A 17,649-nucleotide genomic window follows, 5' to 3' on the forward strand; every position below is an offset into this window, starting at 1 on the left:
TTTCCTAACCCAATTCTAGCATCTTAATCATTCACCGCTGTGAGTTTATGAGTGCTAACAACATCTACCGTACTAACAGCGCACGTCTCAGTTTGCAGATGATAAAAACGCTGAATAATTAGATTAGATTAGACTTTATTACGTGAAAACAATCGGATACAGCCTCTTTAACATGATAATTTTATATTCCGCACTCATCAAACATATACAGGCCTGTAGAGTGTCATCTGAAACCAAGCAATTCCATAGTCTTTCATTTTGAACAACATGTTTGCACATTTTTCCACTCGCGGTACTTACGTCCTCAGACTCAAAAACATGGCAGATCATCTTGTACTGCTTCTTTGCCTCGGGAGCCCCCGGTGTGGTCTCGATGCAGTCCTGCGACGCCGTCCTTGGCATCCTCCTCCGTGCCATCAGGACCACGATGTTCCCGATATCCGCAATGTAGGAGATGGTCCGCAGCGCGTTGTCCATCATTGTTTCCTGGGGACAGTTGCACATGCATATTCAATTATCCAACCTGTCAGCACCGGTGCATTTATGTCAACCTGCCACAAGATCGAGAGCACTGTGAATTTGACAACCACGTTTTATTTTAGTCTGTGTCTCCGTCCGAGCTACAGCGGATTGTCTGTGAAAACGCACGACATGGATCGGTGTGGGGCCACAGCAATTATTTTACTGATCCATTGGTCTAGCGATTACTCTTTTGATAAATTGATTGGGTGTTTAGATCGCAAAAAGCTGATGAATAGGACATTTTTGATAAAGGGTTAGGGTTCCTGTGTCATTTTCATGTAATTCTGAGGGATAAAACCTCTTCTCGCAGCACGTGGCATGTTTTGAGTCTGTGTATTGTCCTGATAACGATGTTGGATTCATGATATGATTCATTGCAGCCCCACCAGTGTTTCTGTATTGGACCTCTTATGATAGATACACGATATATAGACAACACAAACACCCCACTTTTGTCATTTTCTGTACATTATTACTTTTAATTTGATTACCAGTTCACCAGTATTGTGCTTGTATATTTTTTATGATGTAAAGTGTCCAAGTAATTCCCCCTCTTGGATCAATAAAGTTTTGTCCAAGTTTAAAAACGGCAGTCTTTGAGATGTGTTGAGCGACGGATTGTTTGGCCCTTGGCACAAATTGGCAGCCACATTTCAGTTAGTTCCAGGACAGCTGTGGATGCAAAAAGTAACAAACGAGTAGCGTGAATGAATAAGACGATATAAGGTGCGCAAGGGTATCTCGCTATATAAATCCAGTGTGTCCTTGCAGTCTAATTTGCAGTCTGGTGTCATAATATGTTTGATCGATTTGAGAGTCATGGGAAAAATAAATGCACTCCAGGAAGCCATTCGTTTACCCTCACGACACATGTATTACATTGAATAAAATATAAGTATTCCTGGAAGAAGCAGGCTGTGTTGTGATTAAATTTAAATCTACGGTTTAATCAGATTACATCACCCACAATGCTCTGGTAAATTAAATACAGGGGACGTGCTTGTCTGAAATAATGAACAGGTGTGCAGTGTGGATGCCTGTGACGGTCCAACAGCGGCCGAGACTGTAATCACACTTGTTCAGTCAGGCTGATAATTGTCTTATGTCAGGAAGTCAGATTTGATGTGTGAAAAAGTGATGATCGGCCACTTAATGTTGAAAAGTTATGGTTTTACGTTAAAAACCAAAGGGTCGTCTAGAATGAAAGTGATGCACAATGTATTCATTTATTTGATAGGGACAATACATATCGATAAACACATTACAACAAATGACAGTGTAAATGCCTGATTATAGCAAAGATACTTATTTACATCCGTTGCCTAGAAGGATATCATATGTACAAGTTAAAGCTGACGTCACAAGTCACATTTTTGGCCCATGCACAGCTTAAAAAGGTTTTTTCGTTTTTCAGACAGTGAAGCCAAGCATTTCGCATCGCAAATCTGGTCTCATCCCAAAGCGTTATTCACTGTATTCTGCCCCACCCACTTTTGCCTCTGACAGCTCTGGATCAGCACCGTTGTTTTGGCATTTAATTCTGTTCACTTAAGTGGAGAACGCTGCTTAAATATGATGCAAAGCAGGTTGATTTGTGTGAAATGTTCAATGCTCATGTGAACCAATAAGTGCAGCTTGAAAACGGCTCTGTACAACTTTTTGCTGTTGAGATCGGCAGCTCTGTACAAAATGATACAACTGGAAGGAGGGGCATAATTAATGGCAGCGCACCTGGCTTTCATCCCAGCTTGCATCCCCTGACAGCAAAGTTTGAGCTCGAGTTCATCTCTGTCTTTATTACTAAAAGATTAAGACAAGTGCCTTGGCTGAGGTTTACACTTTGCTCCATAAATGTGTGTGTTGGTTCAGACCTTAAAACCAGTGTTAAAACGTTTACGCTATTTTGTCCATCCCATTAGGATTTCTACATCTTTTATAAACTCAGACTAATGTATCTGCTGCAGCGGTTGTTGTTTTATGAATCACAGTGAGAGTCCTAATCACATTGCCTTGAGCGCTTTAAAATGTAGAATAAAGGCTGCTTTTCCTCTACCACTGGCAGGGCACACAAACCAGACGGAGAAGGAACAAAAAGAGAGACTGCATTGCACCAAGCACCAGTTCCTGCCAGGCTGCTGCCCACACACAAAATCTGACAGCGTCTCAACTATCGCAAATGAATCATCTGCTACATACGTATACGTTTAAAGGCCTCTGAGGCATAAAGCTATTTTCATCATTTTGAAAAAGGAAAGGAAACGCTGCAGCTCCAATCAAAAACGGCACCTCCTGTGAAAATGGATGTCCACAGACTGAACAGTTCTATAGCCAAAAGGGCTATTGAAAATGCAATCTGTGAAGCAAGACATCCAAAGTAACTGGTGTAATTTGACAATTTATTCTACATTTTAAGCACTAAAATGCCATGAATGTGTTGTACATTTCACTGGATTTATTTTTACATCCCTTTTGTGACAAGATAAAATGTATTTTCTCTTCAGACTGACAGTTAGGTCGTATTTACATTTACTCAAATACATTTACTTGAGTACCGTAAATAAGATTGTACTTTGCTGACAGTAACTAGGCCTGTATTTGAGTAAAAGCTTTGGTTCCTTAGTCTTAAAGTGACCAAACCTTCATGTTGAAACCTATAACAATTTCCCTGCTTTGCTTTGATCTGCAGTTTTTGCTGTAAAACTTGGAGAGGCTGATTTAACAATAAAAACAATTTAACAATTGCTAAGCATTTTTTTCACTTTTCAGCTTGCTTCAGCATTCTTGTGAACACACCCTCGACCTGTGCGAGTCCAGAACAGATGTGTGTGTTTTTTGCCCCTCACCTGTGTGTCTGCGTTCAGGACTTTGATCCTCTGAGTGGAAATGAACAGGTCCACCTCCGTCAGAGTCTGCGTGTCCCCATCGGCATTCTGCACAAACCATTTGGACAAAGTTAGAAAGATTAGTACCATGCAACATATACAGTACTGTGCAAAAGTTTTAGCAACGATAAAACAACAGCTTTCGTACATTTAGAGAGAAAAAAACTATACAAGATTGAAAATAAAAGATTTAGAAAGGTAAAAGCAGTAAAAGGCCAGGACTCAATGTTGTGGATCCAGATCACTTTTCAGTTTTTTTTAAAAATTGTACACTATGTAGCTTTTATAGTAGGATATCTGCTTATTTCAAGGACAATTACATAGCGTGTTTGTATTATATATAATGTTTCACAATATGGCATTAAACTTATATATCTTGTGGTTATTCTATCATATTTTATTTGCTCAAAAACATGCAAAACAGATGTGACCTGTGACTTGTCTTCATGGAGATGGACAGGTTTAATGCCATACTTTGGAACATTCCTGGCCATGCAACAACATCTCGATGAAGACAAGCAGGTGGCATATACCCTCCAGAGAAAAGTTACATAGTGCACCTTTAATTCACTCGACGAAAAGCAGAAAATTCATTGCCATTTTGAGAAAGACTGCGATTCAGTCTCGTACTTTACTGTGTTAATGAGAGCCTTGCGTTAAAGACTTGTTGCACAGTATTGTATCCTTCAGTTTACTGTGGACCGTTGGATGGACAGAGATGTGTGCGGAGGTGAAGCCAGTTACATAAATAAAACATGTATCCGTGCTGTGGGCTGTGATGAGATGGTGATGGGCGAGTTTGGCACAGAAACAACAAGCAGCTTTACACTAAACCTGGACCAGCTGGCTCTCACGCCACGAGAGCGCTGCGGCCCCAGCGCTGAATATAAAAGCAGACATTTTACTGAGCTGCTGCACACTATTAATCATAATATCATGTATCGACGTGTTTAATAATCAAACTGCAAATGAACGTATGTGCTCTAGTTATTAGCAAACATTTAGGTCCAACTAGTTCTCTTCATATTTCTCTGAGACAGGTTTCCCATAATGCATTTGAGAGTTTCTGTTTAGTCTGAAAAAAATACAGTGCATAGGCCTGGTAACGCAGCACATTTCACTAAAGTTTACCATCATTTTTATTAATTCATATTTTACAAAAAATACAAAATAAAAATCTTGCCAAATTTTCTAAAGTTTGACAATTTTGATGAAGCTGATCATTTAATTCCACTTCCTGGTTGGACACGGGCAGCAGATGTGGCATAATTACACAGTAAACAGTAAACAAGGGCCAAAAGCTCATCTAATAACAATCACATAGTTATTATTTGACAAATGCTAATATATGGCCTCACATTTACTTTCTTTAATTCAGAAAAAAAATTGTTAAAACATACAGACAAAGAGGAATTCCTTTTCAGAACGTTTTAGTGCTATGCTTCCTGTCATTTTCAACGTATTATTTTCAATTTTCCTCACAAATTGCCACTTCACTGATAAATTTCTGATAAATATTTACCAGAGAAACAAACTGCTCCATGAATAATTATTATTTTGAATAGAAATAGCTTGTTTGAAGTAAATCGGTGCATCATGTCAACAGTGGGCTTAAGAAACAATCATAGTAAGTATTTTTAAACTGTAAAGCAGGCTTTTTAGTCTCTCAAAACGACATAATTGTCATTTTTGGAGAGTTGGTTGAGATTTTCCTGCTGAAAATCACGGCAAAGCACACATGAAACAGATGAGAGACGAAGACGTGAATGAAAGTAGCACAATGTTAGGATGAGGCTGGGGGCTTTTATTTCACTATGGTCGATAACACACCGCCTTTTTCTTGATTTTAGCAGCCTTCTGAACCCTCTGGCAGTGGGCAGGAGGAGCGAGGCGAAGGAACGGGGTCAGCGGATACAGGAGCACAACAGACAAGAGGAAATAAAATAAGGTAAATCAAAGTAGGTAGACACGTTAAAAACCAAACAGCAGCTGTGCTATCTCCAAAATAGAAGGGAGAGAGCAGAAGGAGAGTGTGTGAATGAATTATGTCCTTGCATGTGTGGAGAGATAGCACTGCCGCGTTGGTTATCAGATTCAAATCCAAACAGCAATTACAGACAGAAATAATTGCTTTTCTTGTTCCAACACAACATGCAAACACACATACTACTTTTCCGATCCATTGAATCTTTCTAAACAGCGGGTGTTCTGATGTGATTGACAGAATGCAGAGTGGAATTACAACGCTGTTTCGGTGTTTGTGGTTATTTACAGTGTTAATGACATGGGACAGTTTGACCATCTGCTTCAAATGCAAACCTTATCTTTTTCAACAGTTTTGAGTCTGTTCCACATCTTCTTAGTTGTGAAGCATTGTAGACGCCACAAGATGTGCTGACGATGAATGGCTCTTTATCAAGTCTTTACTTACCCGTTTGTATCTTCAAACTATTCAGCTTCTAAACTATACAATGTTACCATGGAAGACTTTTATTGCTGCAGTGGCGTCAATTGCATTTGACCCATTTAGCGTGACTGGGGCGATCAAATCTTTTAAAAAGCAATATATTGGAGATTATTGTGTTAAAAAATCATATTCAAACTGCTTTATGGCAATGACACAATGACACAGAAGCAGAACAATCCCTTTTCTAAATGAACATCATGAATAAAATAACAGAATGACACAAAAGTAGTAAGTTAGATTCACCCATTAAAATTCTGGTGGGTCTGTACAGACCCGAGTGACAGCTCTGCATTAATAAATATCATGCTCCTGGGAAGGTAAGATATAAATATAAAGCTCTGGGAAGAAAGGTAAGTTTGTATTCCAAACCCACAAATAAAAAATATATAAATAGCCCTTAGACATTCTGCCTAAACTTTTTACTTTATTATTTAACTTAAAATGAGCTTTAGGGCTTTTTAAGTTCCTCAATCTCATTTCATGTCAAAAAACATCAAATGTTCAATCTACAACAGCAGCTTTACTCATATATTTACCAAAGAAAATCTAGGCAGGATTTGAAATCTGATTTTCAGACAAAAGAAGCTAAAACTACAGTTTCAGCTTCACAAAACGTCCAGACAGTTGTTTGTACTCCAAAGCTTCAAGAGCAGCTTCAGTTTGAAATGGAAGACATTTTAATCACGCGTTTAGGGAAATCAGCCAGAATGATAAGGGTTTTTAAAAAGATATGTTAATTATTCAACCCTTTACAGAGCAAATGTTCATAGAATAAAAATTCCCCGCTAGTGCATAGAAAAGGTACATGTGATAAGTATTAGTTCCATCTATAATGAATGATAAGTCGATAATGTAATTATCGTGACCAGATCAAATAATGGGGAAAGTTGGGCAATTTTAAACTTTAAAGGGGGCGTGAACTACTAACAAAAGATTGATCATTTCTTCACCACATTTACTACTTGAGAAATGGAGAATTGACTACAAACTTTGACCATAATTTACAAAGACATTTTGGTCTGGACTCATATCCTGTCTCCCCAATCTCTAAAGGGCAGGCAGGTTAACTAATCAGATGAACACATGGTCCGTGACTAAACAAACATGGCGGCTTACGAGAAAAAAGGAAATGAAAATAACGCAGAGGACTGAGAAACAGCGCTGATTTCTGCAGAGGCAACAAGCAAAGTACCAAACACTATAAATCTGAGGTAAATGAAGTTCTGAATGCTATGAGGAGATTCAGAGCAGATTCTGCATTTGAGAGACATGTTCTACAAATTAGCGGCTGTGATTGGACCGTCCCATGTTGGGAGAGTTTCTTGATTCTAGACCCTTCTGCATTTGGACAGAATGTAGAAGGGACTGGCTGGTCATGCAAGAGAACTGTGTGCACCACATCAACTGCACAGTCAATGTCAGGACATTTAAATTCAAACACAAGCAAATGCTTTTTACAAGATGTAGAGTGGAGGAAAAAAAGGAAAGTGTCTTAAGAATGAACTAAGCTCAGTATTATTATTGTATGTTATTGTACAGTTCTTTATGACTGCATGAACCAGTGAGTAAAGTTATAACGAGTGTTACATTGGTGAAACAGCCACTTCACAGAAGTCTGTATCAGCACAGAAGGTCCAGGTCCGGGACCACAGAGCGCCGTGCATCTTCATCTTAAAGCCACAACCCACTCTTTTCAAGACAGTGAGGTGAAGACTCTAAGCAGGAGAAGAGACACTTTGAAAAAGGAGCTAAGGAGGCCATTTTTGTAAAAACTATGGTTTACAACTGCGTTTTGACGCCTTCGTCAGCAAAAGGTGATAGGGGAGCTGCAGTCAGCACACAGCAAACTTTCAGATGAAAGTCATCTTGATTTTCAACACAGAGTCCAGATGACTGCACATGAAAATATATTGTAAACTAAATTGTATACTATAATGTATACTGTGCTTAGGAATATAGTGTTTGAAACATGTTAGAGAAATGTTGTTCCTTCCAAACTTCTTTTCCGAAAATACAGAAATGTGTTGACATTATTCCTTAATTATTGTCCATGTTTGATTATGTATTTTCAATGTTCGAAATAAAAGTGATCAAATTAAACCTGTTTTAGGAAGCGCCGATAAAACTTACACTCTCAAGTACATGATCTTACAAAAAGGATCTAAGGACAAAAAAGAGAAGCGATGGAGCCTGCAGTGAGGATTTTTACAGTGTTCCCAAAAATAATTGCGAGGTCATGTCATTGCAGAAAGAAACTGCCTCGGGGGTGATCCTTATCTTGCCAGTTTTGATGAATTATCTCTCTACAACTACCGGTACTACTACTACTACAGAGCTCTTTTTGGTATCTAGAGAATCTGAACCCTGCCACATCGTGATACCATTTTACATGCTGCATTTTCTTATTCCACTTCTGCGACTTGCTGCAGAGGAAACAGCCTTTAGGTAAAATATCAGTTTTTAAGAGTTGCGATGAGCGCTCACACACAAGACGTAGTGGGTTTTAACTGATCTACGGGATGAGGTAAGCAACGAGATGACACATAAAAGTGCGTGGGGAGAGGAACGCATACATATTAAATCAAAGGTAGAATATTTGGTTTTATGTCCTACAAATTTGAGAGTCAAGTGTATACTAGTGCTGGAACTGTTCACAATGGGTTTTCCCTGTATTAATAAACAAAACAAAATCTTCTGCATAACTATTTGTATTTTTACTTTTTATTGCCACTGCTTTGTCAGCCATGTGCGATTTTACATCAATGTCAAAGATGAGTTACTTTGCGTGCATTTATTTTTCCAGAGGAGCACAGATCAACTGGATAATGCATGGCGTCTTGTTCAGAGGGACCGTTTTGAGGCAGGAAGAGCAAGAAGGTGAGAGCTGACTGTTGCCATGGTTTCATTCTGTCGGGATTTTTTTTACCTTTTCAACTGTATGTGATAAACGGAAAACAGAGAAGTGAAGATCAAAGACGCGAAAGGTACAATGTTGAGAGAAGAGAATGTGGAGGAAAGTGTTTCGCTAGTATCATAATGCAATGTGTGGGAAATGTCATAGATGAATAAACAGATATTAGGGTTATTTACTTGATTATAGACATGGATTCAAGAGAAAATGAACAAAAATGTGATGTTCCATGACAGAAACCCATAAGGGCTCTTAAAAATAATAGTAGTGGAGATATAAATTGCGAGAATGTATTAGAATTTTGTGTGAACATTTTGGATATAATACTGTCAAGCGTAAATGTCAATGGCAATAATATATGTATGTATATATATGTAATATATATATATATATATATATATATATATATATATTATGTGCAAGTTTGACAGTATAATTTTAATCTTTATATTGTTACTAAAGTGTGTGAAACAGCATAAATGTATGGCATTTTGAGAGGTTAAGACAGCAAGATACATTCAGACTATATTTAAACGTTTTTAGGTTTGATTGTCCAACAACACAAAAAGAGGTAAAGTAGTCTTACTATTGTTACCCGACAAAGTGACAGCAGTCAGGAAGAACTCTGTATTATGAAAATATTTTACCATATTTTTTTGGCCGTGGCTGGAGAGCCGCGGCGCGGTCAAATTGCAGCGCAGTTTCAGGGACCGCGGCATTTCCCTTATAGCCCGTTATAGCCTCATGGCTAACTCTAACTCTAACCCTAACCCTAACCTTAACCCTAACCCTAACCCGTTATAGCCTCATGGCTAACTCTAACCCTAACCCTAACCTTAACCCTAACCTTTACCCTAACCTTAACCCTAACCCTAACCTTAACCTTTACCTTAACCTTAACCCTAACCTTAACCTTAACCTTAACCTTAACCTTAACCCTAACCCTAACCCTAACCTTAACCTTAACCTTAACCTTAACCTTAACCCTAACCCTAACCCTAACCTTAACCTTAACCCAAACCTTAACCCTAACCCTAACCCTAACCCTAACCCTAACCCTAACCCTAACCCTAACCCTAACCCTAACCTTAACCCTAACCTTAACCCAAACCTTAACCCTAACCCAAACCTTAACCCAAACCTTAACCCTAACCCTAACCCTAACCTTAACCGTAACCTTAACCCGGCGCGGTCTAAAACGGCGCTAAAACGCGATCAAATAGCGGCGCAGTTTCAGCCGGCACAAAAATAACAGGGCAGTTTCGGCCGCGCCGCGGCACGGCAGACACTCCCTATTTTTGAAGTCCTTCATCATAGCATGGCAAGACAACACGTTTTGACACTTCAGTTGTTTCCAGGTGTAGCCTTCTTTAATTTGCAATAGCTATAAAGCAGCACCATCTGCATAGTTCAGTCATCATCGCAGATAAATGTATACTCCAAGAGCAGTAAAACACCAGGAAGACACTCAATGGTTCCTTTAGTCTCAAAATGAAGATCGGATTAAAGCAGTTTTACAAACATACCCACTTTTATAGACACTTGAATTCTATAAAAAAGGAGAAAGTGGGACAACTACAACCACAAAATCAGATGAATGAAAAATGCATGTGTAGGTTTCAGCTATGCAAAAGTGCCATCCAGAAGTAGTGAATAATGTATTGAGTTAAGTGAACTTGACTGCGTCATGTTTTGTGCAAGTCGAGCAGTGACTCATAGTGTAACACAAGCATTAGGCTTCACAATGCACTTCAAGAATACAGCTCTTCCCTAACTGTAGACCCGATATGAAATAATAGTGTCATAATGTGATTAGCAACAAGATTTATTCACTTTATTCGGCCCCGCCCCCTTTTGCCTCTTTTTGCCTCAGATTAGCATTTCTGTTGAAATCACACTTGAAATCAGTTTACTCAAGTGGAGAACGAGGGAAAAGTCTTGCCGCTAAAATATGCTATAAAGTATGTCATGTATGGTCATGTGACCAACAAGTAAAAAATGCACTGATTCCCTGGGCTAGAAAACAACATTTTAGTCTGTGTAGAACTTATTTTCTCTGAAGGTCAGCTGCCCTATGTTACAAGTGAAAGGAGGATTATGTTCGATGGCGGCGCTCAGATGGACTTATGGAATAAGGTGATTAGATGTATGCAAACCTCTCTCACTAAAGAGGATCATGGGTAAAATGTGGACAAATACAATCATGTGGGGAACAGAAACTGCTGGTTTCTTGTTATCTAACATTTCACAATTCACACAAAAATCACACTAATCATAATTATTGTTACTTTACATTAATTGTGTGAATAAAATGTTAAGGCAATAATAACAAAGTATGTTGAAAATAATAATAAGTATAATTCTGAGTACAGACAACTGCAGTGTCTGTGCCTGGTACCTGGTGGTCGAGTGGTTAAGTCACAGCACATTATGCCACGCTCCAAGTGCAGCCGGCCGCAGTGTCATGAGTTTGAATCCCGGCTCCGACAATTTACTGCATGTCCTTCTCTCTCATCTGCCATTTCACACTCTCCTCTCCCGTCTGACTCAAGCAAATTAATTATTATGTCAAGTCTAGACCAAAACTGAGACAAAACGTATTCCAAATTTAACTCGGTCATCAAAATGCAAAAGGCAAAATGAAGCAATACCTAAAAGCGACCACATCTAGGGCTGTAGTCCACAATCTGTGTCTTCTTGAGTATACATCATTAGGTCAGCTTTAATAATGTTTTCAGGCTCCTATGTATCAAATAAATATACTTGCAATACATCAAGACAAAACACCAAGACTTTATGTAAGCAGTGGATGCCAATTACAGACTCCCAGTAGCATTAAAGCTGTGGATCAGAGAGAAGAAAAATAAAACTACAGCTAAAATCTGGCACAACTTAACACAACCTTGGCATGAAAGAGAATGACTAAAGCGTCAAACACATAATAAACACAAATGTAGTGCTGTGTTTGGGAACCGGAAAAGTCCTTTTCATGTACTTCAATGCTTAACTGTTTTAAGGGCAGAACAGATAAAGCCTGTGTGACTCATTGCTGTGCGTTGGTGTGCAATTGTTATTTCTTTTTGGACATACCTTGACCCTGCTGACGGCCTCCTGGGCCTGCATCATCCGGATGTTCTTGGAGGGGTTTCTCTCGGACAGCAGCTGAGTTGAGCCAAGGTAGTTAGCGGCAAAGATAATGCCATCAATAAGGTCTTCTGGCTCACACGGGCCTGGGACTACAGCCAGGGAGACAGACAGACAGACAGAGGGGAGGCCATTAATGCAGGAGACCAGTGGTGTAGGTTACTCTGAGGTCACTGTGGTGAAGAAGGTCTTGTAATCACTAAAGCCAGTCAAGAAAGAGAGCCAAAGCCTGATTGTGAAGTGGTTATAAGAGGGCTGCTCCGCTCCAGTGCAACAAAAACAAAGTATAACAGTAGTTGCAGAGTAATAAAGCTGCACTATGTAACTTTTCAGCGTGACTCTATGGAGATATTATTGCTTTGCCTAATGTTCCACATTATGGCATTGACTTAAACATATTATGTTTCTGGTATTGATTAAATTATGCTTTTTTATTCCTCAATTATACTTGAAAAATCTGCATTCTTACAGTGATTCGGCTCACCTCTCCCCAGATCTTACTTGTAACCTGGTCTGGGTGTAAGTTTAATGCCATAATGTAGAACACTCATGGAAATATGATAAAACCTTCATGGCGATGTGCAGTGGACAGTGGACCCTTGCCTGGGCTCCAGTGAAGAGTCTGGTCGCCACGCTCTCTGTCGTGCCTTTTTCCAACTGTTTTGTTGTTTCGCTCATTGATTCTGCATAAATCCATGATGTTTTTCAATCCCCTGTGATCTTTTTTATGTAAGCAGTCATATTTATATTATATCTATTTATAAAATATATTTATATCTATGTATCATATATTTATGTCCCTGATTGGCCAATCCACTTGTCAATCACGCCCATCAGGGTGATCAAACTAGTGACATGACGACTATCGATCTGTATAAAAAATATAGAGTAACGTAATTCTGGATTTTTCAGGTGGACCCTGAAAAGTTACACAAGAGCACCTTTGATGTGATCAAATGAACATGTGGAATGAAGTGATTTGTTGGAGATCTTAGAGCTGCAACAATTGGTAAATTAAATCAATTTATAAAATACATACATTATTTTAATGGGAATCAAAGTAACAAATATGATTGTAATAATGTTTTAAACTGTCATGTTACATTTTACCAAAAGATTATGGACTAGTGAATACAATCTGTCAACAGTGCATTTAGAATAACTGCTCGGTAGAGCCATAGATCTTGTGCTAATCACAGTCATGACCATATTTGGACCACCAGCACTATTGAACTCTTTTTGTGTGGAGTTTGCATATTTCCCCCACCCTTTAATGGGTATTCTCAAATAGACTAACCATTGTATTTAGTAGCAAAGATAATGCCATGAATCAGGTCTTCTGGCTCACGCGGTCTTGGGACTATTGCTAGAAAGACACAGAGGGAGGCCATTAACAGATGAGACATGGCGAAGTGAGGTCTGGTATTATACTATTAATCTACTATCTACAAATGGAAGTGAGTGCTGGAGAGATAGAGATATGGAACTCGATTGCTCTGCTTCATCGTTCACTTGGCAACATCAAGAAAAATTAATACTTTGAACATTTTACATTGAATCACATAAAAGAGCAATGAACAGCGTCTACATAAATATACAGAATTTCCAGTGACAGTGTTTGAATTTCTTTGACTTTCTTATTTGATGTTATGAGTGACTGGCTCCTACAGTATCTCAGTGGCTAAATACATTATGTGTGTCCTTAGCAGTGGCTGGTTAATTGCAAAACTGGCATATAGATAGGCAGATATGCAAATATGACATTCATTAACTGAGCAACGTAACACTTAAGAAGCCTGTTCGGGCAGCAATAATAATCACAGTGAAATAAAACATGCTATTTAAATGGTTGCAATTAGCAATAGGTTCAATTACTTAGGCAATATACAAAATATCCTGTATCTAGAAGTGGGACATGTATTGAAATGTAGATGCTATTGTGAATATTGTTTTGAAGACATGGAAATTTAGAATATTGAGTATCTTGTTTAAAGAAAAAAATACAACAAAAAAGAGCTGATTAACTGTTATGTAACTTTCAAATAAAGGTATAAAGGATGTGTCTAGACTTTTGTATGTTGACAGACATTTCCCATTTGTCTGATAATTAACCACAACTAAAAATATAAAGATATGTTTTCAACACATTTGGATAGACCAATCTAGATACAAAAAAATATGTAGAGAGATATACATTTTTGTCAATATCGCCCTTTCCAACCTGTATCAATAGAATACAACAGAATATGGGATTATGTATGAAATTTGCCATTTTTTAGATCGCTACAAATTAAATTAAATGCTTGTGATTCTTTTATTAGCAGATTGAAGTCTTTTCTTAAATGCTCCTGGAAGTGTTCTAAAAGTGCACTGTGAACGAATCACAATCGAAATACTTACCTCCAGTTAATAGACAGGTGCGGCCTTTATATGTACAATTAGTTTTTTCTTTTTAAATTCAATTCAATATATATATATATATATATATATATATATATATATACACAGATTATATTCAGGAGCGCTCAAAAGCCCAACTTTTACGACCCATGAAACAGACGAATCAGAACAGGATATGTTTTTTTAAATCGCTCAGCCCTAACGCTGGTCTGTGGATTAGGGCTGCCAGATTAATCACAATCGAATCAATATTGCACAGTGAACGGACGTAGGACGCATTGAGCAAATCGTGAACGTTGCCATTTTTGACGCGACATAATCTCCTCCACAAATAGCAGTTTGTCCTGTATTGTTCTGCATAAAAGCTGCTAACACTGTAGTTTAGATTTTCATTATGAAACACATTCTGATTCTTATTATTATTATTGTCAACAAGTTTACAATGTGAACTTTGAACAGAGGCATTTTACAAAATCATAAATCGCGAATCTAATACATGTCAGAAAAGTCACCATTAGATATGATTCCCATATCGTGCAGCCCGACAGTGTGGATGGTAAGAACGAGCCACAGGGAGCCCACAGTCCCACAGCGAGGACAGGCCATCAATCAAGTCTGTGCCGTGTGAGCGAGGTTACGGCGGTGGAGAGGTTCTTGTAATCACTAGAGCCGGGGCCGCGCAGAGAAACCGCGCTAGACAGTGCCGATAGTGGACTCGTGATAAAGCGCTGGGTGTAGACTGCAGGGTTTCGGGCTAATGGAAGCGCAGCGCCGCTAGGACAGGCCTGAGAATGATCTGTATGTGTGACATGGAGATGTGCACTCGCTCACACCCTCCGAGGGACACCACAGGCTGCCGTGATCTAAGGCGACTAAATCCTCACGCTACATTGGACGGCATCTGCCCGACCAGCGCACTGACAGCCCGGGCAACGGTTTCGTATCGACGCAAAAAAAAGCACTGGGGGAAAAACATCGGTGTCTTGGAAGCTGGCCGTGTAATTAAAATGTTTTGATTTGGTGTGAATGCAGATTGACTTACCATCGACAAAGCTGGGGAATGAGGCGACTTTCTTGGTCGGCTGGAAAATAGAAACGAGACAAGATGCTAATGATAAATGTTTGTGGTTGCATTTGGAAACGCAACAAATAAATCTTTATCGTAATAGGGAAATGCAGATGAAGGTGCGGGGGAGGAGGCTATGGATGCGATTAGGCGACTGGAGAATAGACCAGCGGCGAAAATGCACAAAATGAGGCAGTAATTACTAGATACAGTTTGAAAGAAAAGATCTCTGCACGTTTTCTAACTGGTGAAGACTTGTATGGCTAACACACATATTAAACTAATCAAGTGTTCCCTTGTGAATTCTTTAATATTTATTCAGTGTTTTGGACCACATCTTGCCATAAAATGCAATCACATTATTAAAACAGTTGTATTGAGTAGCTATAGATCGCAAACGAGCGTTGTGACGAAAGTAAAATAGTAACATTTAGATAATGATACTCAAAAGTGAATACATAATAACATTTCTTCCCAAAACAAGAGTAAAAAAAACAGTATGGTATTTATTTTAGACTTGTATGTTTTTTAAGTAGCTTTAGTGACTATTAAGTATGGCTGTAGTCAACGAATAACACCACACTGCACTGGATGTCTTTGCTAAAAACAACTATAAATACATCTAAAATACTAAGAAATTGTTTAAGTGAAAGACTGAGTAATTGCCAAATCTTTAGCTAGCTCACATCATCACATACTTTCTGCTGATGTTTGATGTTTTGACAACCCTACTGCAAACCACATAAATAAATATAGATAAGACATTATATCTTGGCAGCTATATAAAAGTATGATACACAATAATTACCTATTACTGATACCACAAGTACTATGCGTATTAAAGTTTATTAAGTTTATTAAGTGCATTAAGTTCTGACTTGTTTAGAGAACTTCCTTGCAAAATAAATACCAGTCTGGTAAGAAATATGATTCTCACATAATCACTTTGACATTTAAAGAGTCACGCAGGAGTCTGAGAGCAGTCAAACAGCTGGCAGATAGCTATTTTGGATTTACAAATCAACTTATTTCAGTGTGCCACTCATCCATTTTAATATCCACAGTCACATTCCAGATAAGAAAACTATAAAGAGAATGAGTTTTTTCATTCAAACTTTATCTAATTTTCAAAGTAAAGCTCAAATGATCACTGATTCAAAAGGGAGGATGTGAAGAGAAACATCTGTAGCGCCCATCTTAGTGAAAAATAGCCCCCGTAAAACAGTCAAGCTCATTTACTGCCATGCCATCGCACCGTGAGCAGAGGACATGAGGCGAGGCGGTAATTACACAATTACTCAGTGCCCAGACAGTGGTACACGCAGAGGGGCTGAGGCGGACTCATAAACAAGCATGTATGACCCCTGTATAAATGTAAATGATTGTGCCGGTGCAAATGCCACAGTCCTACCTCCGGCACGTTGTTGTTCTCCAGAGGAACGTTGAGGTCGGAACGCTGCTGCTTTCTCGGCTCGGCTCCATTAGTAACCTGGAGAATAAACCGCAATATAATACAACAAATTACATCAATAAAGACATAGTACAGTATAGAGTTGATTTTGGATGTCCCAATGTCATAATATTGCATTTTATTGTTATGATTATTGTGAAACTAAACATTTACACAATTATGGACGCCATGGTCAACAGAGAAAACCTTCTCAAGTATGAAACCAGTTTTATGAAATCAAACTGAATGATAAAGTAAAGTGTTACAAATAACTTGATAAAAAGCCCTTTAAATGTTTTTCCTTACTTTGAAATTACTTATTTTTGCTAAAAAAAATGTTTTAGACCTTGACTTGATTATATTGTGACCTGAATCATCACAATTATCAATAATTGTGACATCCGTCATTACAATCGCACTTAATGCAGTCAAAAAACATCAAGCAATGCATATAACAAAATTGCATATAACACATTTCACATTCAACAACCATTCACAGTGCCTCGTGTCTTGCTTCAGAAAGGACAGTCAATGATGAGCATGGACCACAACACCAACCACCTCCAAATCCAAAAGTAAAAGGTTGAGTGGCTGTTGTATAAGTTGACAATGCCTTAACCTCAGAAGGACCTGTATATTCTGTGTTTTTTATAGAAATAGCCAAACTAATGTGGAACCTTCTCAATATTACTTATGGACTGGGTCAACAAACAAGGATTTGTTCAACATTCATTATGTCTTATTTGCCATGATGGTGTACAAATCATTTCAACTTTGTTTATTTATACTGACAGAAAAGATACTGAA

General features: G+C 38.4%; 3 protein-coding genes across 10 annotated transcripts in view; 1 reads left to right on the top strand and 2 right to left on the bottom strand.

Annotated features, from left to right (window-relative positions):
* The window catches only part of sdhaf2 (succinate dehydrogenase complex assembly factor 2), a 222,684-nt gene that overhangs the window by 55,930 nt on the left and 149,105 nt on the right, over window positions 1-17,649 (bottom strand). The window lies entirely within an intron of this gene.
* The window catches only part of sord (sorbitol dehydrogenase), an 85,829-nt gene that overhangs the window by 10,578 nt on the left and 57,602 nt on the right, over window positions 1-17,649 (top strand). The gene's annotated exons all lie outside the window — the stretch shown is intronic.
* apba2b (amyloid beta (A4) precursor protein-binding, family A, member 2b) overlaps window positions 1-17,649 on the bottom strand; it is a 61,865-nt gene that overhangs the window by 4,881 nt on the left and 39,335 nt on the right. For 4 of the 8 annotated variants that reach the window (XM_072465836.1, XM_072465838.1, XM_072465839.1 and 1 more), the window contains 7 exons: window positions 16,804-16,881; window positions 15,369-15,408; window positions 13,224-13,292; window positions 11,873-12,018; window positions 5,235-5,270; window positions 3,366-3,452; window positions 301-486 (listed from right to left, as the gene is read on the bottom strand). In XM_072465836.1, coding sequence (XP_072321937.1) covers window positions 301-486; window positions 3,366-3,452; window positions 5,235-5,270; window positions 11,873-12,018; window positions 13,224-13,292; window positions 15,369-15,408; window positions 16,804-16,881 — 642 coding nt within the window. The remainder of the gene's footprint in view (window positions 1-300; window positions 487-3,365; window positions 3,453-5,234; window positions 5,271-11,872; window positions 12,019-13,223; window positions 13,293-15,368; window positions 15,409-16,803; window positions 16,882-17,649) is intronic. The other 4 variants (XM_072465840.1, XM_072465842.1, XM_072465841.1 and 1 more) reach the window with 4 other exon arrangements.

Source organism: Eucyclogobius newberryi, unplaced genomic scaffold (assembly GCF_026437365.1).
Source record: "Eucyclogobius newberryi isolate DKJ021-1_F unplaced genomic scaffold, fEucNew1.0.hap1 SCAF_5, whole genome shotgun sequence".
NCBI classification, from domain to species: domain Eukaryota; kingdom Metazoa; phylum Chordata; class Actinopteri; order Gobiiformes; family Gobiidae; genus Eucyclogobius; species Eucyclogobius newberryi.